Source organism: Lactuca saligna, chromosome 5, assembly GCF_052625555.1.
Source record: "Lactuca saligna cultivar CGN05327 chromosome 5, ASM5262555v1, whole genome shotgun sequence".
NCBI classification, from domain to species: Eukaryota; Viridiplantae; Streptophyta; class Magnoliopsida; order Asterales; family Asteraceae; genus Lactuca; species Lactuca saligna.
The window spans coordinates 55,602,579-55,626,417 of NC_136421.1; the positions used below are offsets into that span (position 1 = coordinate 55,602,579).

The 23,839-nt window shown below is 32.8% G+C and overlaps 3 protein-coding genes across 8 annotated transcripts; 1 reads left to right on the plus strand and 2 right to left on the minus strand.

Annotated features, from left to right (window-relative positions):
* The first annotated feature begins 1,138 nt into the window (after nucleotides 1-1,138).
* Nucleotides 1,139-5,561, plus strand: LOC145048956 (potassium channel AKT1-like). The gene is made up of 12 exons (XM_078997612.1): nucleotides 1,139-1,455; nucleotides 1,554-1,919; nucleotides 1,999-2,056; nucleotides 2,145-2,459; nucleotides 2,556-2,801; nucleotides 2,903-3,001; nucleotides 3,120-3,152; nucleotides 3,245-3,430; nucleotides 3,591-3,788; nucleotides 3,896-3,971; nucleotides 4,253-4,834; nucleotides 4,966-5,561. The coding sequence occupies exons 1-12, from the start codon at nucleotides 1,223-1,225 to the stop codon at nucleotides 5,214-5,216; spliced, it is 2,643 nt and encodes an 880-aa protein (XP_078853738.1). The 5' UTR covers nucleotides 1,139-1,222; the 3' UTR covers nucleotides 5,217-5,561.
* Nucleotides 5,562-7,764: 2,203 nt separating this feature from the next.
* LOC145048628 (putative boron transporter 6) lies at nucleotides 7,765-12,916 on the minus strand. 4 transcript variants are annotated; one of them, XM_078997173.1, is made up of 15 exons: nucleotides 12,779-12,906; nucleotides 11,973-12,016; nucleotides 11,701-11,841; nucleotides 11,389-11,471; nucleotides 10,922-11,114; nucleotides 10,404-10,542; nucleotides 10,077-10,242; nucleotides 9,829-9,995; nucleotides 9,570-9,743; nucleotides 9,403-9,498; nucleotides 9,181-9,297; nucleotides 8,785-9,101; nucleotides 8,430-8,706; nucleotides 8,077-8,352; nucleotides 7,765-7,988 (listed from the first exon to the last, which is right to left on the minus strand). In XM_078997173.1, the coding sequence occupies exons 3-15, from the start codon at nucleotides 11,808-11,810 to the stop codon at nucleotides 7,956-7,958; spliced, it is 2,148 nt and encodes a 715-aa protein (XP_078853299.1). In that variant the 5' UTR covers nucleotides 11,811-11,841; nucleotides 11,973-12,016; nucleotides 12,779-12,906; the 3' UTR covers nucleotides 7,765-7,955. The 4 variants fall into 4 exon arrangements, with proteins under 4 accessions (XP_078853299.1, XP_078853300.1, XP_078853297.1 ...); XM_078997174.1 differs by having other exon boundaries at nucleotides 11,941-12,016; XM_078997171.1 differs by lacking the exon at nucleotides 11,973-12,016 and having other exon boundaries at nucleotides 12,779-12,916.
* Nucleotides 12,917-15,317: 2,401 nt separating this feature from the next.
* DXPS3 (1-deoxy-D-xylulose 5-phosphate synthase 3) lies at nucleotides 15,318-22,072 on the minus strand. Of its 3 annotated transcripts, XM_078957574.1 has the most exons (10): nucleotides 21,621-22,072; nucleotides 21,023-21,142; nucleotides 20,737-20,901; nucleotides 19,727-19,877; nucleotides 19,319-19,587; nucleotides 18,311-18,593; nucleotides 17,947-18,236; nucleotides 17,551-17,829; nucleotides 17,170-17,454; nucleotides 15,318-16,065 (listed from the first exon to the last, which is right to left on the minus strand). In XM_078957574.1, exons 1-10 carry the CDS (start codon nucleotides 21,786-21,788, stop codon nucleotides 15,916-15,918), a joined length of 2,160 nt encoding a protein of 719 aa, XP_078813700.1. In that variant the 5' UTR covers nucleotides 21,789-22,072; the 3' UTR covers nucleotides 15,318-15,915. The 3 variants fall into 3 exon arrangements, with proteins under 3 accessions (XP_078813700.1, XP_078813701.1, XP_078813702.1); XM_078957575.1 differs by lacking the exon at nucleotides 21,023-21,142; XM_078957576.1 differs by lacking the exon at nucleotides 21,621-22,072 and having other exon boundaries at nucleotides 20,737-20,867; nucleotides 21,023-21,144.
* Between the last annotated feature and the right edge of the window lie 1,767 nt (nucleotides 22,073-23,839).

Below are 23,839 nucleotides of genomic sequence, written 5' to 3' on the forward strand. Positions count from 1 at the left end.
ATCACATTCCCCTGAGGCTTAATGCTCATCGTGAAGCGCTCGACAATCTAGCTAGAACCTAGAACAAAGATGTGTTATCTCGTTGAATATTCCAACAAGCCTTTTAGATAGTTGTTTAACGAACCCTATAAGAACAAAGTGTTTGTTGCTCAAAGGCCAGTCTTTCGAGACAGGGAGTTGATAGCCAAAAGGGCTAGTAGGAGCCATAGTGATCTCGAAAAGCCTTAAGATTCAACCAACGAAGAACTTAAAGTTGGCCCTAACATTTAATTGAAGGTTGAAAGACCTACTGAGGAAACTGACATACCTCCACACTTCCTTATAGATTTGATAGAGGTCGTCATACACCTCGTTATCTATATATTATATTACTGAGGTATATTATATTACTGAGGTAAATTAGTCACTGGTAGATAACAATCAGAGTATAACAACCATCGAAAGCTATGACAGACCCTAAAGGTTGCAAGATGGAAGGATGTCATGGAGAGCAGGATTCATTCCGTGTATGTTTGAAACGTGGTTGATCAAACACTTGGCCTTAAAAACAACACTTGGTCTTAAAAACATTAAGTGTAAGTAGATCTTCAAGAATAGATAAACATAGATATGAAATAACACATATTTAAACCAAGATATGTTGTGAAGGATGTTAAGCTTATGAAGTTCATTTATGAACTAAAACAAACATCTTGTAATTAGAATCTTTGTAGAGTTTGAATTTCGAGAAACAAAGATGAACCATTATAATATTTATCAAAGCTAATGTAAGTAGATCTTCGAGACAAACATGAATATGATCTATATGAGGATAACAATGGTTTTTAATGAATTGCCACAAAAATAAACAGTTAAATAAAAAATCCAAATGATTTGTATTTCATATGAAAAAGCCATATCGATAGTTAAGATGTTCGTTAGTCTTATATTCTTAACTTATCAAACAAATACGTTATTATCTTTTAGCAATAAAAATATTCACCAGAATTCAATGATTAAGAGTTGAGGGTCTAAAATGGAAATTACAGAGAACAAAAGGATCTGCATTAAAATTTCAAAACATTCTTGGATTTCAACGGCTACGGAGGGGGAGGGGGAGGAAGAAAAGGTATGCGGGACAGGTGGATGATCACCGGAGACTCGGATATGTATGGCGACCTGAACAAAAATCAAAAAATTCACGAAATTAGGGTTTTGAATTTTGCGAGGAAGAAGAAGAAAGATGACGCTCTTGAAAGGAGCATGGGTAGGTGGAGTAAGGTTCGGCGTAGGTGGCGGTGGCGGTGTCGGTGGAATGGGGGATGATTCCAGCGAATTCGATTCCATTTCGAGAGACGAACATCTCTCCTCCGTCCACAGCATCCGTAGCGGTATTCTCCCCTCTCTCGGTTCTCAATCTACTCGGAGCGTCAAGCTTCGCCCCTTCACCATCAACCCTTTACATCATCGTTACAGGTATTCTAATCGCTGTTTGATTATCAATTCGGTTCCTAATTTACGATTTCTTAAGCATTCCATGTACAATGGAGCTGATTAGGTTTGATTCTATGCAGACTTTGGCAGGTATTTCTAGTCGTGCTTGTGTTTTACACAGCCTGGGTTTCTCCATTTGAGTTTGGATTTCTGGATTCACCCGCACGTGTTCTCTCTATCGCTGATAATGTAGTCAATGCTTTCTTTGCCTTTGACATCGGTTTAACCTTCTTTGTCGCCTACCTGGATAAAATTAGCTACCTTCTTATTGATGATCGTAATCGTATTGCTTGGAGATATTTAACAACATGGTTCGTGTTTGATGTCATTTCCTCCATTCCTTCTGAAATTGGTAGGAAAATGTTTCCTAGTTCCCTCCATCCTTATGGCTATTTCAATATGCTTAGACTTTGGCGTCTCCGAAGAGTTGGTGATCTATTCGGAAGGTAAACTTATAAAAACCTTTGAACCAAATCACTAAAACTCTAAATCCACAATATAAACTTACATTCAATACTAAATCAGGTTGGAGAAAGATCGAAATTTCAACTATTTCTGGGTTCGAGTTGCAAGGCTTGTTTGTGTGAGTATATTTCTGATTCCTATTCTTTATACACACAATGCATTGAACAAAATTGTTTTGAATGAAGATGTTGATTATGTCATTGTAGGTTACACTGTTTTCAGTTCACTTATCAGCATGTTGCTTGTATCTTATTGCACACCGTTATGAGGATCAATCTGCTACATGGTTGGCTCTTGATGCGAGTGCTGCTAGAGAAAGCATACCAAGGCTTTATGTAAGAGCAATTTATTGGAGTACAACTACATTAACTACTACTGGTTATGGTGATATTCATGCTGTGAATTGGAAGGAAATGTTGTTTTCCACTTGCTTTATGTTGTTCAATATGGGGTTGAGTGCGTATCTCCTTGGAAACATGACAACTTTAATTGTTGAAAGGACTGGTCGAACAAGGAGGTTTGTAAGTGATTTTCCCTTATATAAGTATCTTTTTTTGTATCACTTGTTGAATTTTCTTTGTGGGAAAATAATTTTTTTTTTTTTTGTGTATATGTAGAGAGAGACGATTCAAGCTGCATCAGGCTTTGCACAAAGGAACCATTTGCCTCCACGTTTGCAAGATCAGATGCTTGCTCATTTATGTTTGAAATATCGAGCTGACTCAGAATGGTTGCAACAACAAGAAATTATCGATTTGCTTCCAAAAGCTATTCAATCGAGTATTTCAAATTTTTTATTTTATGGGCTTGTTGATCAAGTGTACTTGTTTAATGGGGTGTCAAATGACACGCTGTTTCAACTGGTAAGGGATATTTTATAGTATTATGGAGTTTTCTCTTGTTGTTTATGTTAAATTTACCACTTGAATAACTATATAACTTGTTTCTTTTTTTAACCTTTTAGGTGTCAGAGATGAGAGCCGAGTATTTTCCACCCAAAGAAGATGTGATCTTGCAAAACGAAGCTCCAACAGATTTCTACATTTTGGTATCTGGTGCTGTGGTAATATTAATATCAAGCTCTTCTCCATATGTTATAGCATTATACTTTGAAAATTCAACCCTATATTCCGATATTGTTTTTTAAATTAAATAGCTTTTGAATTGGACTTTTGACGCAGGAGATAATCTCTCGGAGATTTGGAGTTGAACAGGTGCTTTACAAAATGAAAATTATACCCTTTTAAACTATGTTTTTTTTTTTAAAAAAAATTTGTAAAATGAAAAATAAAATTACTGTTTGTAGGTTGTTAGAGAGTTAAAAGCTGGGGAGGTGTGTGGTGAAATAGGTGTGCTTTGTTATAGGCCACAAGTATTTACAGTTAGAACAAAACGATTGAGCCAGCTGTTAAGATTGAATCGCACTCAATTTCGCAACATTATCCAGTCAAATGTTGCAGATGGGACAATAATTATTAACAATCTTCTTCAGGTATCTTTTTTAAATAATAAAGAAAAAAGAGTAGTAAGTTACTTTTTTGGTTCTTGAGTTTATATGATGTTTTCGCTTCAATTTCATTCCTTTTATAACATATTTTGCTTCATCAAACGTTTTTAAAATTTTTTTTTTTGGGGATATGGAAATGATGCAGCATTTGAAAGAAAAATCAGACCCAATAATGGAAGCAGTATTGGCAGATATAGAAAATATGTTGTCTCAAGGAAGAATGGATGTGCCTTTAAGTTTATGTTTTGCAGTTTCAAGAGGTGATGATGTTTTGTTACATAAATTGCTTAGACGAGGTGGCCTTGATGCAAATGAGGTCGACCATGCTGGACGCACAGTTCTTGTAAGCTAACCACATTTTGATAATTTATTCCTTTTCTACCCTTGGTAAGTATTAATTAATGCTAAATAAAATATTCTTTTTTTTTTCGGTTATTATTGTTTTTATAGAATCTTGCAGCCGCTAGTGGAAGTTTGGAATGTGTGCTTTTACTCTTGGATTATGGAGCAGATCCAAATAGAAGAGGTATTCAAATTGTGAAATTGCATTTTTTGTTGAAATCTAATCCATTTATGTAAAAATGGGTCAAATTGGGTTGTATTTATTATCAAGGGGTTAAATGAGTAAAAAAAAAAAAAAAAAAAAAAAACCAAAAAGAGAACGGTTCAATTTTTCCCATTATAATGCTAAGAACACACCCTTAATCGAGCTAACTTTTAACTTTTAAGCCTTCACACATATCAAAAGTAGAATAAAATAATCAAAAGAAATGAAAGTAGGTTGCTATTAATAGTATATTCTTGCAGATACCGATGGAAACGTTCCTCTATGGAGTGCGATAGTAGGGCGAAACGAATCCGTGATAAAACTACTCGTAGACAACGGTGCAAACCTAAGCAACGGTGACGTAGGCGAATTCGCTTCATTTGCCGTGGAACAAAACAGCATCGAAATGCTACAAGACATAATCAAACACGGCGGTGACATCACGGTGAGAAACAGTATGGGGACCACCGCGCTCCACAAGGCCATATCCGAAGAGAAAACGTCTGTAGTCGAGTTTTTAATCAATCACGGATGCAACATCGACATGCCGGATGTCCACGGGTGGACCCCGCGTGACTTGGCACATCATCAAGCACATGAAGATATTTTGGATATGTTTAGGAAAAGACCCTCGCCTAAGGAGAAGCCACGGAGGAGAAAAACCAAACTTGATGGTGCGTCGTATCTTAAGAAATACCAAAGTGAGCCGCGGATGCTGCATTTGCCTACGGAGTTGCCGAGGCTTTCGTCTGCGGGCGTGCAAGAGAGTAGGAAACGGCCCGATGATTTTAGTAATTCGCTTTTTGGGATTGTGTCGTCTGCTAGTCGGAAACAAAGTGCAGGTATTTATTCGATAAGCCATTTATATTTGTGTAATTTTATTGACTATCTTTTCGATGATTTTAGTTAAACTATAAATTTTATTGTATAAAAGTAACAACACAATATATTTTCTTATTATTTACATTTGTAGGTGATATAAGTTTTATACCGGCACCACTACCTCCCGGAGGCGATAAAATTGCGAGAGTGACAATTAGTTGTCCGGAGGCAAATGAACAAGTAGGGAAACTTATACGCCTTCCCGGATCTCTTCAAGACATACTTAATATCGGTGCCCAAAAATTTTCCATTACCCCTACAAAAGTTCTAAATAAAGATGGAGTTCAAATTGAAGATATACAGCTCATTAGAGATGGTGATCATCTTGTCCTTAAAACTTGATAGCTATGTATCAAGTTTCTAAGTTGTAACTAGTTAGGAACGTGTACAAGTATGCAGCCTTCCTTCCTTCCTTGTGTGTATGTCTGACCTATGGTAAGAGTTGAATGCTATATTCTCTTAGTTTTTTTTGTAGTTTTTGTGTAAAAACTATGAAAGATCATATGGGAGACGTATGAACAAGATCAAAGGGATGAACATGTTAGATAAAGGTATGGATTTGTTAAAGGTATAGATGAAGATTCTTGATGAAGAAAGTTAGTGTATAATATTAGTGATCATTTGTAAATGTCATTAGAGAAAGGACTTTGGGTGAGTATGTCCCACTTACTACTTATATCCAAAGTATGCCCCACAATGTAAATCCTTTAAAAATATGATAATCTTTTTAATTTTTTTTTCTTTCAAGAAACATTTGATATACTTTTCCACAACGTGTTCGGTGATTACTTATCATGGTTTTAAGATGCAACAATTATACCCCAAATTCCATAAGATCGTGGGAAAGGTAGAGTGTAGACAAACTTAGGGCTTTTTTTTTTTTTTTTTTTTCATTTAAGTCTGTACAAATAAAGTAGTTAAATGGATATGTTGTTAGAAGTGTTGTTAAAAATTATAATGTTTTATATGTGATTTTGAAAAATGTTTATTTTATTTAGATAAAGTTTTGCGATTGGTCCTGTGGTTTGTAAAAACTTTTGTCATGAGGACAAATATCAAAACTGTAACGAGTTTGGTCCATGTGGTTTCTAAAGATTGCTTGTTTCGTCCATGTGCTTGATTGCGGTTCACAGGGGCGGATCTATAATGGTGCACGGGGTTGCACCGGCAACTACTAGATTTTTTCGTATTAATATAAAAATAAAAATAAAAAGTTTTTTTTATTATTATGCACATATAACGAAACGAGTTTATTATCATTTCTATTCATTCTTATTATCAAAAGTTAGGTTGGTTGAGTTGGTCAAAGGTGCTGATTAAAATTGTCCTTGGAAATGGCTATAGTTCGAATCCTACCCAAAACAATTTTTTTTATTTATTCTTACGTTCACTCTCGAATCCTACCCAAAACAAGTTTTTTTTATTATTTATTCTTACATTCACTTTTCTAGTTCGAATCCTACCCAAAACAAGTTTTTTTTTTTTTTTTTTTTTTTTTTTTTTTTTACATTCACTTTTCTTTGCCCACGACAATTTTTTTTTATTTACTTCTACTTTTATGTACAATTTTTTATTAGTCCCCAAAAATATCTAGCCAACAAAAAGAGCTTCAATATAGCTTGTTAAAACGTAAGCCATTTTCAGTAAAAATAAATTAAATCACTTTACTCGTCGTTTAAAATTCATATCTTAATCGTTTGCTTTTTCATCAACTGGGCAATCATTTAGTAAAAAATCATTTTTTTTCATTAGCAAACATATGCTCCCACGAACTCAAAATCATTTCAACCTTCTTCGTATTTAATATATATTTTTACACACAATTGGATATGTTAGAGCTACATACAAATTCTTTGTGACCCATGACCTTTTATAACTTTCTATTTAATTTCTTTTCAACGTAATAACTTTTACATCACAAAAAAAAAAAAAAAAAAAAAAAGAACGATAAAACAATAATACAATAAATTTTGTGAGAATAGTTTTATGTTTAAAAAACGTTAATTTGTCGATATATTCATAGATTGAAACTACGTAAATTTAATATGTTTTATATGTAAGGTTCATACACATTACACACATATGTGTATAGATGCATTACATATGTTTCAAACTAAACAACTACTTCTCTTCATAATTATTAAAATTCAGGTTAATTCAATTCATGTCTCATTCTACATTTTGAATTGATTCGTTTGTTTTGTCAAGCAAAATGTATCGAACTTATACAAATGCATTTATTAGTTGGCATTTGTGTGATATATATTGCTTTAAACAATTGAACTTATAAAAATGCATTAATTCGGAATGAAATTTTGGTAATAAGCCTTCAAAACTTTGTACGACCACGACCAAAACGGAAACAAGCTCCACGAGACCAGGAACATGCCCATGAAAAGAACAGTTTGCCCTTTACGAAGTTTGTATACAGAAATTTGTTTTGTTTAATGCACTCGTAACTTTTTTTGTTATATTTGATCGGAATTTTTTTTGTGCAACTACTACTTATTCCTGCATCCGCCCCTGGCGGTTCATAAGGGTATTTGTGTCTTTTCATTTGTCCTGTCATTCTAATCATAGTTATGAAGAGTATCCTCCAAAGTCATCCATCTTATTTTATCTCATCCCCCAAAGAAACCCATAGTTTTTTAAATCATATCTTCTTCGAACAAAGGGTTTTCTCCGGAAATAATTGAACAGTTAAGCAAATGTAACGAAGCATAAGTTTTCAATGGGGGCAAAATCGAAACTTTTGAATTTAAATAGACATTATACCATTCCAACTCTCTAATACATTACTAGGTCGTATTTAAACACACATGTATCCACAGTAGGATATAATCACATCCGTATGTTTGCCGACACACACACACACACAGTGGACCAGTGGTGGGACCAAAATTTATCATATTATAATCGTTAGAAGGGTTCCCATAGTCGATCTCTTAGCATAAACGTGATATTAACATAAAATCGGTTGAACCAAAATTTTCAAAGTACAATGTAAAAAATAGGCAAAGAATTGTGAGTAGTCATTTATACATTTGGAGTCAATTACCATCTGCAACTTTCCTCCGTAATCTACCTTGGTGAACTGTTATTTTGCGAGTGGCCCTGAAACGACATTACACTTGGATTAGTCTACTCTTAGGGCTATATATATATTGTGTATGTTTTGATAGGAGAAAGGAAGGTTACTAACATGCAAAAGGCGATCATTGAAGCTGGATCTTAGCTTCAACTCGCCTCTATGTGTCATCATTTCATCAGCACCTACACGAAACCGATCGTTGAAGCTTGATCTTAATTTCAATTCACTTTTTCGGGTTTTAATTTCATCAGGAGTGCCATGAAATTGGCGATCATTGAAGCTGGATCTTAGTTTCAATTCCCCTCTTCGCGTTGTCATTTCATCGAGTATTTCAGCTGAATCGATTTCAAAATCGTTCTCCATGATTTCTTCATTAGATCCTTCCTTCTGTTCCGATGTAGATATTTAAATATAAATACACACTTATAAATGTTTAATTGAAACAAAAAAATGAAGTGACATACCCGAGAAAGACTCATGCTTTGAACTGGCCTTCCGATGAATTCTTCATACTCAGATGCATCGAGTTCTTGAAGATGCTCAGGTGGGAACAATTTGGGAAGAAAATGCTCACGGATTGGAATTAGCAAGAAAAATGGTAATGGAAATAAAATCCCACCAGTTGGAATCCATGTGATTCCATAACAAATTAAGAAATAAACAAGTTGGAAGATTGTAAACATTGTTATGTATTTGAATGGAACCGATTCCACATATGACGCATGAAGCGACTCCAACACTCTGTTCAAATAAAAACCACAATAACGTCAGAAGGGTAAATTGGGAATTTACTTCATGTCAAATCAAAAGGGGGCTTACTTGAAACGTCGACCAGTAGGGATGAAAAAGAGCAACAATCGTTCCCAAAATTGATTTCCAGGAAGACTATCGATTGACATGTAGGCGAAGTAACCCCAAAGAACTGAAGTGGGAATCATTCTGATAGCAGGAATAGCAAAAACTGCAAATCCCACAAGTGTAGATTGAAGTAAATTTGTGACTCGTTGTTCATTGACTCTAACAGGTAAGTAAGCCTCTATGTGTTTTTCGGGGTCAAACTTTCCCTTTGACTCTCCTCCATCATCACGCTTCATAACAGCTTCCTTTAAATTCTCCAACTCCTTGTCTACAACACTCTGAAACAAATACCAAACAAGTCAATTTAATTTTTTCTTTTAATTAAAAAAAAAAGGAAATACGAAAAAGAAAACGTACATTTGGATGAGGTTCCATTTCAACAAAAACAGCATGCATCCTCTCATAGATTTTTGAGTTACTTGCTTCCAGCTTTATGCCTTCCTTGGCACATTTAACCATCTTCTTTCGCATCATCTATCACAACATATAAGAATAGTAACCAAATTTCATTCAGTTATATGAACATTTAGTTATAAAAAAAATAAACATATAAAAAAATAATTTTTTTGTATGTCTAACCTGTCTCTTGAGAACCGAAAGACTCCTTGTGTGCATGGGTGATTGTGGGAGAACGCCATTTGAAGGAGGTACACCAATCAAACCACACATCAAAGTCTAAAGTAAAATATAAAATTAGTATAAATTTATAAAACTGAAATTAGCAAAACCTTATAATAAAAAAATACCATGATTCCAAGTAAGAAGACATCATAATGATAAGCAGAGGGATTTTGAAGATTAAATTCCTTTTGTTGAGCCATTTGTGCAGCTACACTATGATCAAAAAAGTACAATGCTGATATCATCATAGCTGGAACTATAGCAGTAAAAACATGAACAGCTGGAACTTTCACCATATCCTGTAATAAAATAAAACAACCAATTTTTTTGAGTAAAATAAAAGAAACATGGAAAACATGTCTATATTTTCATGATTTTTTATACCTTGATAACAGTCCAATGGGATAATGATGCAGCCTCCCAAGGAAGAGGACAAAAGAGTCTCCTTGGAACTTCATGAGGAAGTCCTGCAGGCTTAGCATAAGATATTACAGTCCACACCACAACCATGAGTGGGACCCCATAATCTGCTACAAAACTTCGTATCCACCCTGTAACAGTTTTATAATCAGATACAAAAAAAATAAAAATAAAAATTATTTTAGATACTTGTTAATTTTTTTATCATTTACCTGTACCATAACGCCAAGATCTAGCACCTCTACTTTTCATGGAAGTAATGAGGATACCAAATGAGAAAATGACAGCTAGCAGACCATTTGTGTAAAGCCATTGAAACTGATACTCTTCTAGTTTAGGGTTTTCGCCTTTTGGAATGCTAAATTCACTGATTACTCCCTAAAAGAAAAAAGAAATTGGAAAGCATTTTGTATGCATTAAAATTGAATGTTTTGTCACAAGGTGGGATAAAGACTCGTAATGTGAAAAGGACGAAAATGTCCTTCCCATCCTGATTAAAAAAAAAAAAAAAAAAAAAAAAGTAGAATGAATGTGAATACCCGAATAGCTTCTTGCATAAAAAGAACAGATATCAGCATGCCAAAAAGCTCTCCAGCAACCCTTGTAAATCTTGTGATGAGTGTGCAAGCATTTAGTATAGCAAGAACACACAGCATGATTGAAGTCCAGAAACAAACCCTAATTCAAAAAAGTAAGGATTTGATGGAAGAAAGAAAGAAATCAATGATTATAAAACTTCAAAATAATATAAGCATAACATCATACTCTTGTTTCTATCTATTACAACATTGTAATCTCAATTTTATTTTTCATATTAAGACATTGTACTTGAAAAATCTACCCAATTATAGCATTACACTTACTTTTTTCACATTAGAACATTCTCTTTGAAAAATCCACCCAATTACAGCATTGAAAATTACTTTGTATTTGGATAACATTGCTTTAATTGGATAAATTTTTTAAAGTGTAATGTAAAGTAGGATGCTATAAGAAACAATTAAATGAAAGTACATTGCTATTTCTTGAATTTAACCAAATCACAAAACATGCATACCAGCCAACCCATGCTAGAAACAGTTCTTTCCCCAACTCAGGCCTTCCTTTTGCAAAACCATACAAGTAATTGTACATTATTACTGTAGGTTCAGCAACTCCTAGTATCAAAAGAGGCTGCCCACCAAAAATCGCATGTATAATTCCACAAATTGCAGTAGAAGTCAGAGTTTCAACTGAGCTTAATGTCCCATCTGCCCTCAATTAAAAAAAACAGGGTTAGTTTATACATTTCACATTTCTTACAAGTTTATTATAGCATCCTACTTCCATATTTTCCTATTACAACATTTCAAAAAAACCCAAATAAATGAAAGTATCATGCCTTAAATCTTAATAATAAGTATCATGCTACAATAGAAAGAAGAAAAGTAGGATGCTATGATACACATATAAATGAAAGTACTCTGCTATTTCTTGCATTTAGTCCTACTTTTTAACATTAGAATAAAGGACATGTGGTTATACCTGTATCTCTATTCAGCTGCTCACCAAATGCAATTACAGGAAGAGCAGAAGCAAAGAAGATGTAAGCTGTTGGAGCCAATAATCTAAAAGGCAAAGAAAAACTGTTAGTAGAACAAATAAAATGGCATTGCAAGTTTTAAAATCCACCCAATTATAGCAATGAAAATCCTTCTGAATTTGGATGACATTGCTACAGTGGTGTAATAGGAAGAAGGAAAGTGATGCTATAATAAATAAAAAATCTATCAATGTAAGTTTATATTTCTTGCATTTAACCCTTGTTCATATGCATTAAGTAGAACAACAAGATACCTAGCTCCTGAACATAGTGCCCCAACCCAATCTTGCTTGTAACACTGTAATCTTCCTTGAAGATCCTTCTTTATCCCACTAAAGGGAGTATTGTGATTGTGATGATCCATTGCAGATGGAGTATGTGAAGCAACTGCACTACTGATATATGAGAAAAACAAAGAGATTGTTTAGTTTTTCATTGAGAATCTTTTCATGAAACCTAAACAGAAACAAGTATAGATTTATTTCCCGATTTACCAAGACTATAAGAAGTCCAATTCGATCACTACCTTAACACCTTCCAGGAAGCCACATATATAGAGCAAGATGACAACTGAGATAACCCCAAAAATTCAGAATTATAATAGTTTAGCCATTGAAATCTTGTTAGATTCCAGGGTGTTAGCAACAGGACAATAAAGCAGGGGAACACCAAACACAGTATATAGTTGAGATCTTTGTAAATCTAGATGAGAATGATAATAAATAACAAATATAATTAAATATTACAGATGAATGAACCGAACTGAGCAAACAGCTCATATTGATAGAAGGTGACAAATGAATAGATTAGAAATTGACAAAAAGCAATTTAATATGAACTCTGAATAACAACATAAATCATGTTTTCATCGATGATAAAAAAATATATTATATATCTGAAAACGCGCAAAACGTAATTATGCAATACACATAATAGTATTCCCATACTGTATTAGTATTATTTATACAAACAAACAATCTCTCAATCAGCTCAAGTAAACGACAAGAAAAATAATTTATGCCGAAAAATTAGGTACGCTGTCAAATTTTGAAATTTTCGAAAGCGGTGAACGAAAGAGATGCATCGAGATATGATTTTTCTTACTCCAACAAATCAAAGTTGAAATAGATCTACATTCCTTGATTGTTCGTCAAATTAATGTTTGTAAGTCAACACAGTCACAATCACACACTCATATCACATCATGTATATACGCATCTACGAAAGTACATGTAGGAATATATGAAAAATCAATGCAGAAACAGAAAGATTCAAAGTATGAGAAAGACAGATATGCTACATTGTATTCATGCATAATGGAGGGAATATTACCGGAGAATTAGATCCGCCGGAGAAGTTATATGCCGGCTAGCGAAGTGCAGCCAGCCGGAAAATATGGAGGTGTTTAAGTTGAAAAGATCTTGTAATAAGTTTACCCCCTTTCTTTTCTGAATCCCCTTTTCAACTATTGTCTCCCTTAAATATAGAACATTGTCGTAAATAATTGTATATTTAAATGGTATATCTTCTTAAAGTAATAAAGTAAATTATATGGACAATGGTTACATTTTTCCTTTACTTCCATGAGTTAACTTCCTATCAAAAACACGTACAACTATTTTTACTTAAGTTTAAAATAAATTAACGTAATTAGTTTCATTGTAAATATTTTTCATATAAAATTTTATATTAAACAAATAAATCGAAAAACTCAGTATTTTTTCCTTCTATTTTAATTGTTATGTTACAAGATGCTTTTGTTAATATCATGATTTGAAGTATGCTTTTTCATGATTTTAAGTGTTACTTAGATCAAAACGGTTCTAAATAGAACATGCTCTAATAATGTTTCATTTAATGCATTTGCCTTTTTAAGTACATTATTTATTTGGCACTCTTTAGTATTGACACATGATTTTCATATTTTAAAAATGCCAATTCCATATTTTTACATATGTAAAGTCTTTGTTATCACTTTTTATATATAACATTCGAACTTCATGTTATAATATCAATACAAAAACTCATACAGATTGCCGTTGGTTAAATCTTTTATAGATATATTGATATAGAATTACAGGAATGTTGATATCAAATCAGAGAAAAATTAAAATTTTCACACAATTAGTTGGATTTCATAAATTAATTATATAAATTATATTGTAATATTAAAATGGTTAAAACAGTCTATCATGTAATTGATTCTCTATTTTAAATTTTAAATTTCAAAATTTCTCACTCTAATTATATTAAATTAATAATATTAGATTAAAAAATAAAATAAATTAATACAAATTATAAGATAATAAAACTTCACGTATTTATTTAAATCAACGATTATATATATATATATATATATATATATATATATATATATATATACTAGCAGTGTACCCGCGCAAAGCGGCGGGGCGTGTAAATTCTTTCGGTGATATGTGTCCTCTTTAAAAATGTTATGTTACAAAACAAAGTACATATCGAAGACAAACTAATCAAACTATGGTGTTATTTGAGAGATGAAGTTATTTTTTGTTCCTGAATGGTGAGCTTTATAACAGAGGAGGGAACAAATAGGTATATGTGATTGAAGAGATATTTGAATCAACATGCTAAATTTAAGGATATCTAAAAGGGTTCAAAATTTGAATGAATCCGGGATTTAAGGGAACCATATCAAATTGCTGAAAAATATAAGGAGATTTGATGATAAATATTTGAATTTAAAATTTGTTTAAAATTTAATATTATTTTATTAATAGTTACTTGTACTATCAGCTTCATCATTTGGACGTCTTAAAAAAAATATTATTATTATAATCAATCTATTTTTAGAAATAGTTAGATTTCTTTTATAAGATAGTAATATATATATATATATATATATATATATATATATATATATATATATATATATATATATATATATATATATATAATTTATTTTAAATAGTTGATTCATTTTTTAATATAAAAGTTTAATTAGTTTTATAACCGTAGTTTTCACATGTAATAAACTAGTTAATATTAATGTATTGTATATGGTACCTTTAAAATATTTATATTTTCTGATTCTCTTTTTAATTTATATTTACATTGATTTGCTTCATAACACTTATCTGACATTATATATGGTATCACACATTAAGTTATGTATATCCATTGTATAGCACATTATATTATATTATAGAATATTATAGAATCTTTTTCCCTTTTGATAACATAAACCAGGAATAATTGTATATTTCCAAATATGACGACAAATATACTAGAGGCGCAACTCACGTGCAAGGGCAACGCGTAAAACCTGGACCAGCTGGAATCTGCTGTTGACTTTCACAGCTGGGATTTCCTTCTTTGGACTCCGGTCCATTCACCGAATTCTTGCCCTTTTTAGTTTTTATTCCAACATGTCACGTTTCTTCTTTGATTTTAATTCAGTTTGATTTATTGATATTTGTCCTTATTGTTGAGTTGTTATCTGTTAGGTATAATTCGTCTTAAGATGGAAATCCTTGAGGGGATTAATAACTCATTAAACGTTAATTTGTTTGGGCCTTGATAGTATGATAACGGAGCCTTGGATTTGGATCAACGGGTTCACCTATAAAGTTAAAACAAACTATAACTTTTACCATTTTTTTTAGATTGATTACTCAAAAGACTACATGTGTTTATTGACTACTATTTTTAGTACATTTATAATGGAATTAAAATAAGTAAAACTACTTTTACATAATTATGGCACAAAAATATGCATCCATCATTTTACTTCTTATTATACACGTTGAGTTTATTTGATTTATTGTTTTATAGATAAATTTTCGAAGTTGAATGAACTCCAAAATTTTCAAGATATCAATACCACAAATCAAGAACCAAATTTTCGACCATATTTACTCCCTTGAGACCAATGTTATCGGGTCATCGTATAAAACTCATGCCACAACTACAAACACCGATGCTACTTTCCGACCCCACAAAATAATGAAGAAAATACAAAGATAACATCAGAGAATGAATATACAAATCATGAGTATCAAAATCGCAATCCTTATACAATCCTAACCAAGTAAATCGATCCTGATCTTACTAGAATCGTTTTTCAGTAAGATCATGGTAGGATCTTAACTATTTTTTTAAAACAAAATTCTAACATTTTTTCATAAACTAACTAAGTAGAATACCAGTTTTGAATTGTTTATCGCAAAATGATGCATTGGATATGTATTTTTTTATTTTTTAAACAATTTATTGTTAACCGAATGATTAACAGATGGGTGAAATATATTTTTTATTTATTAAAATACTTTTGGTAGGATCTTACCACCAATTCGATCTTACGATCAATGATCTTGCAAAGCGAAAAACGATCCTAAGTAAAATCCTGATCTTGACAACCTGGATACAAATCATCAAGAAACCCAAATTTACTATTTTACCCTCTTGTTGTGATGTGATATATATAGCTTTTAACACATCAAAAGAAGAGCTTCACGGGTTCGACCAAGTAGACTTAGAGCCGTTGCAGCAATGTGGTGCCCGGTTAGCCCGGCTAGAGCCAGTTGTTCCATTGGTGATGCGTGCTCGATGTAGTTGTCGGGTAACACAATTGGCCTCCACTGAAAATAACAACCTACTTTACTTTTTTGTTGATTATAAGATATAGTATCTTTATTTGTTACTCATATTTAAAGTGTAACTATATTTTTGAGTAAATTACATTTTTGGAACCTAAGTATAGCTGATTTTATCAGTTTTGGTCCTCAACAAGTTTTCTCTTTGCATATTTGGTAATTTTTGAGGTTTTTGTAATGATTTTTTGTCTCTGTGCCAAATAAAATAACTATTTTGCTACCAAAATTACAAAAGTCAGCTATACTAGAACTCTAAAAGACCAAAACTGTCATTTTACTTGGAATATGGACCAAAAGCATTACTAGGAACCTCAAACAAGGATCAGAATTGCAAGAGAACTTTTTGGGACCAAAATTGCAAGAATCAGGTATAGCCAAATAGGGACCAAAAAAAAATTTTACTCTATATCTTTTACTAGAGTAAATTATATTTTTGGTCCCTGAGTTTGTTTAAAATTACACTTTTGGTGCTAATTTTCAATTGTAATGATTTTGGTCCCTAAAGTTTGTTTAAAAGTCAGTAGTTTCAATAGTTTCCTCTTTTGCAATTTTGGTGCTAATTTTCAATTGTAAAGATTTCGGTCCCTAAAGTTTGTTAAACAGTTACAGTTGTAGTTTCAACAGTTTCCTCTTTCACTTTTGGTGCTAAGTTTCAATTGTAACGATTTTGGTCCCTAAAGTTTGTTTAACAGTTGTAATTTCAATAGTTTCCTCTTGCAATTTTGGTGCTAAGTTTCAATTGTAACGATTTTGGTTCCTAAAGTTTGTTTAACAGTTGTAATTTCAATAGTTTCCTCCTGCAATTTTGGTGCTAAGTTTCAATTGTAACGATTTTGGTCCCTAAAGTTTGTTTAACAGTTGTAATTTCAATAGTTTCCTCCTGCAATTTTGGTGCTAAGTTTCAATTGTAACGATTTTGGTCCCTAAAGTTTGTTTAACAGTTGTAATTTCAATAGTTTCCTCTTGCAATTTTGGTGCTAAGTTTCAATTGTAACGATTTTGGTCCCTAAATTTGTTTAACAGTTGTAATTTCAATAGTTTCCTCTTGCAATTTTGGGGCCAAAAACCACAACTATTGATGACAATTACCTTAATTGATCCATCAAGTTTTCCATCAAGAGTTATGAATTGTGCAACATGTGATCCAAATCCACCAATCGACCCTTCCTCAACAGTTATCAAGAAGGAGTGATTCTGACATAATTGTCTCACAAGTTTTATATCAAGAGGCTTGCAGAATCTTGCATCAGCAACAGTCACTTCAATTCCAAGTTCTGAAAGAAGGGAGTGAGCTCGAAGACAATTCTGAACCATGGCTCCATACCCAAGTAATGCTATGTCTTTTCCCTCTACAAGAATCCTTCCTTTACCTATCTGGATATATATATATATATTTTGTCCTTGATATTAAACAACCAACATAACTTTATAACTAATTAAAAAACAATTAAGGTGTGTGTTTTATTTTACCTCAATGGGGACTCCATGGCATAAAGAGCTATTTGACTTCACAATTGCACCTCTTGGATATCGAAAGCAAACAGGTCTATCATCAATGCAAGATGCAGTAGCCACCATGTTAGCAAGCTCAATCTCATCAGAAGGTGCCATGACTATCATATTTGGCAAACATGACATGAATGTTATGTCAAAAGCTCCACAATTTGTGGGCCCATCTGATCCTACCAAACCCGCACTTGGAATCACAAATCTTACAGGTATTTTCTGTCTATCTACATCATGAACCACCTACATAAATAAAATGAATTGAGATTAAAATGTGAAGGAATTAAGGGTTGTTTGGTTTGTAGAATGTTTCTTGAAGGAATGGAATATGTCAAAGGAATTGGAAGAAAGAGGGGAAACCTGATCATATGCTCTTTGAAGAAATGTGGAAGGAATTATACAAAATGGCTTCAATCCACCACATGATAAGCCAGCTGAAAATGTGACAGCATGTTGTTCAGCCATTCCTACATCGAATAATCTGTCTGGAAATTTTTGTTGAAATGATTTAAGTGAGGATTCCATTCCCATTCCTGCATGAACCACTATGATATCTTTGTCTATTTGTGCTTCCATGGTTAAAGCCTCTGCAAATCTGTCACTATAAGTTTGGGTATGATTACTCGGTTGTGGGTCCATCTCATAAGGATCTGTTTCATATAAGAAACAAAAAAAAAATATTTAGTTTTAATAACAACGGTTTTAAGAACAAAAGATTTTATACCCTCTTTGTATTTATTTGATATTCCAATCGGCTTCTCATTTGGTGCTACTTTATCTTCCTTTGTTATGACATGAACTAAAACGGGACCCGTTGAATCCAAGGATGCCACTTGATTAAGAACGCATATAAGATCTTCAATATTGTGTCCATCAACTGGACCAATGTAATATAAACCAAGTTCTTCAAAAAGGGTTGACCCTAGTGGACCAATCATACCACGTGCATACTCATCAACTTTTGCAGCCCATTCGTACATACCCTTACCAATTCTCTTTGTTAAACCCTACAAGATTATATTTTTGGAGCTTAGATTCATAGTACAGTTGAAAAACATAACTTTAAAGATATTAAAGTTAGTCTTGCACTATCGAAAGTGTTGTAACCATTTGTCTAAATGTCTAATTAGGGTGGTAAAAAGTGTTTTTTGGAGCTTAAAATCATTTCTCTAATTACAGATATTCACCAAATGAATCTTAATCCCCTATTTTACATCATTTATGAGCATGTGATATCTCAACCAACTATCAAAAGTGTATATTAAACCATGTGTCTAGTCTAAGTATTTAAAATGACATTTTTATTGAAAGAACATGAGTTGATGCATTTGGTTTGCGGACTTTTTTTGAAGGAATTGTGAATTGCTAAAGGAATTGGAGTCTGAAGGACTTGGAATATGAAGGAATTGAATACTGCCATGCTTTTGGTTGGCAGGAAATGGAATGGAATCTCTGAGCAAGAAGTAGATGGAGAAATTCTAGGGTTAAAAGGGTATTTCAGTATTTTTAACAAGGGAATGGTGGGAATCGAATTCCAAGAGTTTTAGGATAGACTATTGAAATCCATTGGTCAAAGGAGGAAATCAAATGTGTACTCATGCTCAACCAAACGCAGGATTGGAATGGAATGGAATTGAATTCCAATTCCAGCCAAATCCTACGGAATTCAAATACATTCACTATTATGAAATTGCAAAATCCCAAGCAATACTTGATTTAAAGAAGATAATACCTTAGCAACTTCTCTCCACTTCCTGAACAATTTGCTAGATTGCAACTTGCTTAAAGTACTCGAGAGTGCATTAATTGGTGTTTTAGGTGACTCCTCAAGTTTTGGATGCAAAGATTGACGACTATCATTTAATATTACAACCATATCTGAATCCAAATAACCTGCATTACTCATAGCCTCATAAAGCTGTCCAGCCATAGTGCTTTCATTACTTATCACTGCAACTACTCGGTCTCTTTTCCCTTTAATATCTCTTGCAATCGCCATTCCTGTGTTCAAAAACACCATCCTACTTTTCAAACTGGTTATTTTGTGTAAAATTTGACCAAAGTTGGATGCTTTTTATAATGGTTTTTAAAGTATATTGAGTAGATTGGAAATGAAGTGAAAGTGTGTTGAAAAATATACCGAGTCCAGCAGAAATGCTGTTGCATCCATGTCCTGAACCAAATGGATCGAATTCACTCTCTGAACGTGAAGTATAACCAGAAATTCCATCTTTTTGTCTAAGGGTATGCATAAGTGATCTTCTTCCAGTGAGAATCTTATGTGCATATGTCTGTTCATGTTTCAAAAATATAACAACATCAACATGCTTTCATTATCTATCATAAAGGGTATCATGGTGTATCCATGATCATACAAAAAGCACCAAACTTCATCAAGTTTTTATGTTAATGTTAGAAGTTAGAAGTATTAAAGGGAAAGTTTCAATGAATAACAACATACTTCACTTCATTTCTAATTTGTTTGAAACCTGTACAATGCTGCTGACATGGCTAAATGACTTTTATAACCTTTTTCAAAAGTTGGATGGCTTTGGTAACGATCTTTAAAGTCTTGTGATTAAACTAGAAATGAGGTGGAAGTGTATTGCTATCTATTTCAATTTGACAACTTTTAATATCAAGAATTTGAGATAGAATAATCATATTGCATTTGTTTCCATCCTCATAAGTTCACCAAACTTCATAATCTTTTATGTTAGAACTACTAAAAGGAATTGCAATGATTATCAACGTACTTTCACTTCATTTCAAATTTTATTAAAACCGTTGTACCTTACAATTGATTATTTTGGGTACTTTTGAAAAGAAACCTATAAAAAGCTGACGTGGTTGAATGACTTTTATAATAGTTTCTAAAATTGGTAGGTTTCAGTAACAATCTTCAAAGTCTTGTGATCAAACTAGAAATGAAGTGAATGGGTGTTGCTATTTTTTGCCAACTTTAAAATTCAAGAATTCAAATACAATAATCATATTGTATTCATCATCATAAAAGCATCAAATTTCATAATCTTTCATGTTAGAACTATTAAAGGGCAAATTGCAACATCACTTTAAACTAAAGTGAAAGTACATTGTTATTTATTGAATTTGCCAAAGATACAATGAGCATAAAAAAAACATCCTTACTTGCTCTCCAACATCCCACAATATCTTGTCCATGGGAGCAGAAAAGACACGATGTATAGCAATAGTCAACTCCACTACTGACATGCTACCCTTCACGGATTTTTGAGTTTTATTCATTATAAACAACAACTCTGAGCGAATATCATCAGCCAATTGTTTCATTTCCTACATAGAGCTTGGTCAGCGAGTGATGACAAAATACACAAAAAGAATATATAAAGGGTATTTCGGTCATTTAAAGGGTATGTTGGTCATTTAGATGACAAAAAGTAAGAAGTTACTAAACCTTGTGAGATAGGTTCTTTAAGTGCATGGGGCTTTCAACTGTATCAAGTATAGGTGTTGGGGGCTTTTCCGGAAACAAATCGCCTATTTCGGGTAGAGAACATACACGACCTACACATCCCTGTGTATAGAAATGACACTTGGAATTAATGAAGATGCGGAGGGCATTCTTGTCTTTTTCATACACAAGAGATTGAAAGTAGGTTCATATTCCAACTTTTTGGGTAGGAAAAAATATTACTAACTATACATGCCTTGAATAAGTTGATGATCTAATAATGATCCTTCGTGTAGTAATAATCACTTTGAAAAGCACATATGAACACCCCCTAACATATATTAAACTGTATAACATAATTTAGTAGCAATTAAGTACTTTTCATAAATAGTTTAACACTAGTCAACGTTCATTCACCCACCCCCAATGAGAATTAAGCATCAAGAATAGACATATGAATACGATTAGAATAATAAGCAAAAACAAGTTACAAACAATTCTAAAAGGATAACCTACGACTTGAAATTGTTGATGTAAGTGAGTCGATCCTAAATAGTGAATATAAATAATAACAGAAATGACGAAAATGAGAGTAGCATACCTTGGAGCAAATTGACGAACCCAAGCTAGGTTTCAAGCTGATTTTGAAGAATTCCCCATTAGAATGAAAATTAACACTTGAAGACTCCGATTTAGAAGGAAAATTTCTTGAATTTTCATGAAATTGAGCATTGACGCCCAAAGAACAATGTGCAGAAGCAGTCGTCATTATCAGAAATGACGAGAACCCACCTCACGAAACAGTGATTGCAATTGAGATATGATCAGACACGTTAATTACAAAACAAATGAACAAGAATGAGGATCGCTGGTGGATATTTTGATGAATCCGAGGGAAAATATACTATATTAAAACAGGAGAATTATATGTTTAGAAGAAATTAGGGTTGCTGCGTGTTTGAACGTGCATCAGTGAGTGAAGGAATAGATTCCATAAGACTGTAGATTGTGTACATAGTTTTGTTTGATAAAATGGAGAATGCCAATTTTGTATGGAAAGCCGGCCCCTCTCACGATAGGATATTTTAGGCTCCCACGATCATTACAAATGGCCTCTTTAAAACGATTATAATTTGATATTAAATTTTTTCATAAAGATTCTTCATGATTGAGCTCATTAACTTCTATCATAGTTGGCATTAAAAATATGTAAGAAAACCACGATACATTTTGACAAAACAACAAAAGAAACTATAATTTGGTCAATGTAGCTGTTAACTTTCCATTTCCATTTCCATTTTTTTTTTTAACAAAGGGTTTGTTTTTTGTCTGCAGATCTGCATTGATTGCTTCCGTGTGCACCTCGCAGACCACATGCAGACATATGTCGTTATAGATTGTTTTTTTGAAGTACACAGACCTAAAAACATCTGCATGAGGTCTTCTTGACACAAACATAGAATGTCTTATAAACCTAAGCCAAATAAAAACACGTTGATTTTTTTCCTCCAAAATCAACGCCTCCAACATCGAAGCATCCCTCACCATCGACGCCTCCCTCCACCGGTCTTCTTCAACCTCATGTCTCTTCCTTGTGCAGCCGACATCCAGGTGCACCGCCTGACCTAGCCGTCTTTCTCTTCCTATCCGATTCTGATGTTGGAGTCAACCCCAACGTCGCCGCCGTTTCTCCTATATTGCATTCTTCTTTCCGACCACTTCCTCCTCCAGGTAACAACCTCATTGTATTTTCTAGGGTTCATGAAATCTGATTTCAAAATGGTGAAATCAATTTTTTTTTTTTTGTGTGTGTGAATTTGTCTTATGAAACCAGATTGGTTATGTATTATTGTTGAAATTTGTTGAAATTTGCTTTCGCAAAATGCTTCAAATTGTTGTGTTGTAACTTGATTTCATTTAGATTAAAACTATTTCTAAAAAGAACTATTCTTGAATATATACCATGTGTTCATCAATTATTATAACTAGGTTTGTTTGGAAGAAATTATCCAAGAACGTTGACAGCAAACTTGATGACTAAACTTCTGTTATTCGATTTTTTATTTTTGTTGAACTGATAATCTAGAGAGAAGAGATAGACTCACAACTGACATCAGACTTGAGAGTTGATTTTTCTTGAGTTTACAAGTGATCGATTCAAGAAGAAAAAATGGCTACATTTTTTTTACTGATGTTGAAAAACACAATCGGACACACAAGATGTTTGGAAATAGGAAAAATAACTTTTTTAAATTGAATTCATATTTGGTCAATGATTTCTTATTATGGATTGGTTGTATTTGTAACTCCTTCTTTGTTCTTTCGCGTGAATATAACTTAGACATGTTCATCATTTGTTCTAAACCCACTTACTATGTTTCTTTTATACCATGCATAGCATGTGGTATAATGATTGAAAAATTCTTGTTTATGTATATTGAGTATTGTGATTTAAATCTAATGGGTGACATTGTAAACAAGTTGATATTACACATCATGAAATGTGGTATAATCATTCAAAAATTATTGTTTTATTTATGTTGTTCATGTTTTATGTTTGCTTGTGTATAATAAAAATATGTATGGTTTTTTTATATGCTGATTTCCAATTTCATATTTATGTTTGTTTATGTTTTTAACAAGTTTTCGCAGTTTAATGTAAAGTATGGAATGAATGATGTAAATTTCAGTTTATTTTAACAACTTACAGACCTTAAAAAATAAACAGTCTTCTTCTTACAGGCTGCAGACATTTGGTCCACCTCTTCTAGTGTAGATGTCTGCAGATATGATCCACAGACTGCATACATTTTTGCTCTA

Bases quoted from the DNA above. Each gene is read 5' to 3' on its own strand.
- LOC145048956 (XM_078997612.1), top strand. From the start codon at position 1,223: ATGACGCTCTTGAAAGGAGCATGGGTAGGTGGAGTAAGGTTCGGCGTA. The intron at 3,002-3,119 runs GTAATATTAATA...CTTTTGACGCAG, and splicing joins TTTTGGTATCTGGTGCTGTG to GAGATAATCTCTCGGAGATT. The intron at 3,153-3,244 runs GTGCTTTACAAA...TACTGTTTGTAG, and splicing joins GGAGATTTGGAGTTGAACAG to GTTGTTAGAGAGTTAAAAGC.
- DXPS3 (XM_078957574.1), bottom strand. From the start codon at position 21,788: ATGACGACTGCTTCTGCACATTGTTCTTTGGGCGTCAATGCTCAATTT. The intron at 19,878-20,736 runs GTAAGGATGTTT...AAACATGAACAG, and splicing joins TGTGGGATGTTGGAGAGCAA to ACATATGCACATAAGATTCT. The intron at 19,588-19,726 runs GTATATTTTTCA...TTTTGAACACAG, and splicing joins CAGCATTTCTGCTGGACTCG to GAATGGCGATTGCAAGAGAT.
- LOC145048628 (XM_078997171.1), bottom strand. From the start codon at position 11,810: ATGGATCATCACAATCACAATACTCCCTTTAGTGGGATAAAGAAGGAT. The intron at 11,472-11,700 runs GTATCTTGTTGT...TTTGCCTTTTAG, and splicing joins GCACTATGTTCAGGAGCTAG to ATTATTGGCTCCAACAGCTT. The intron at 7,989-8,076 runs GTTAGTAACCTT...ATGTCGTTTCAG, and splicing joins TCAATGATCGCCTTTTGCAT to GGCCACTCGCAAAATAACAG.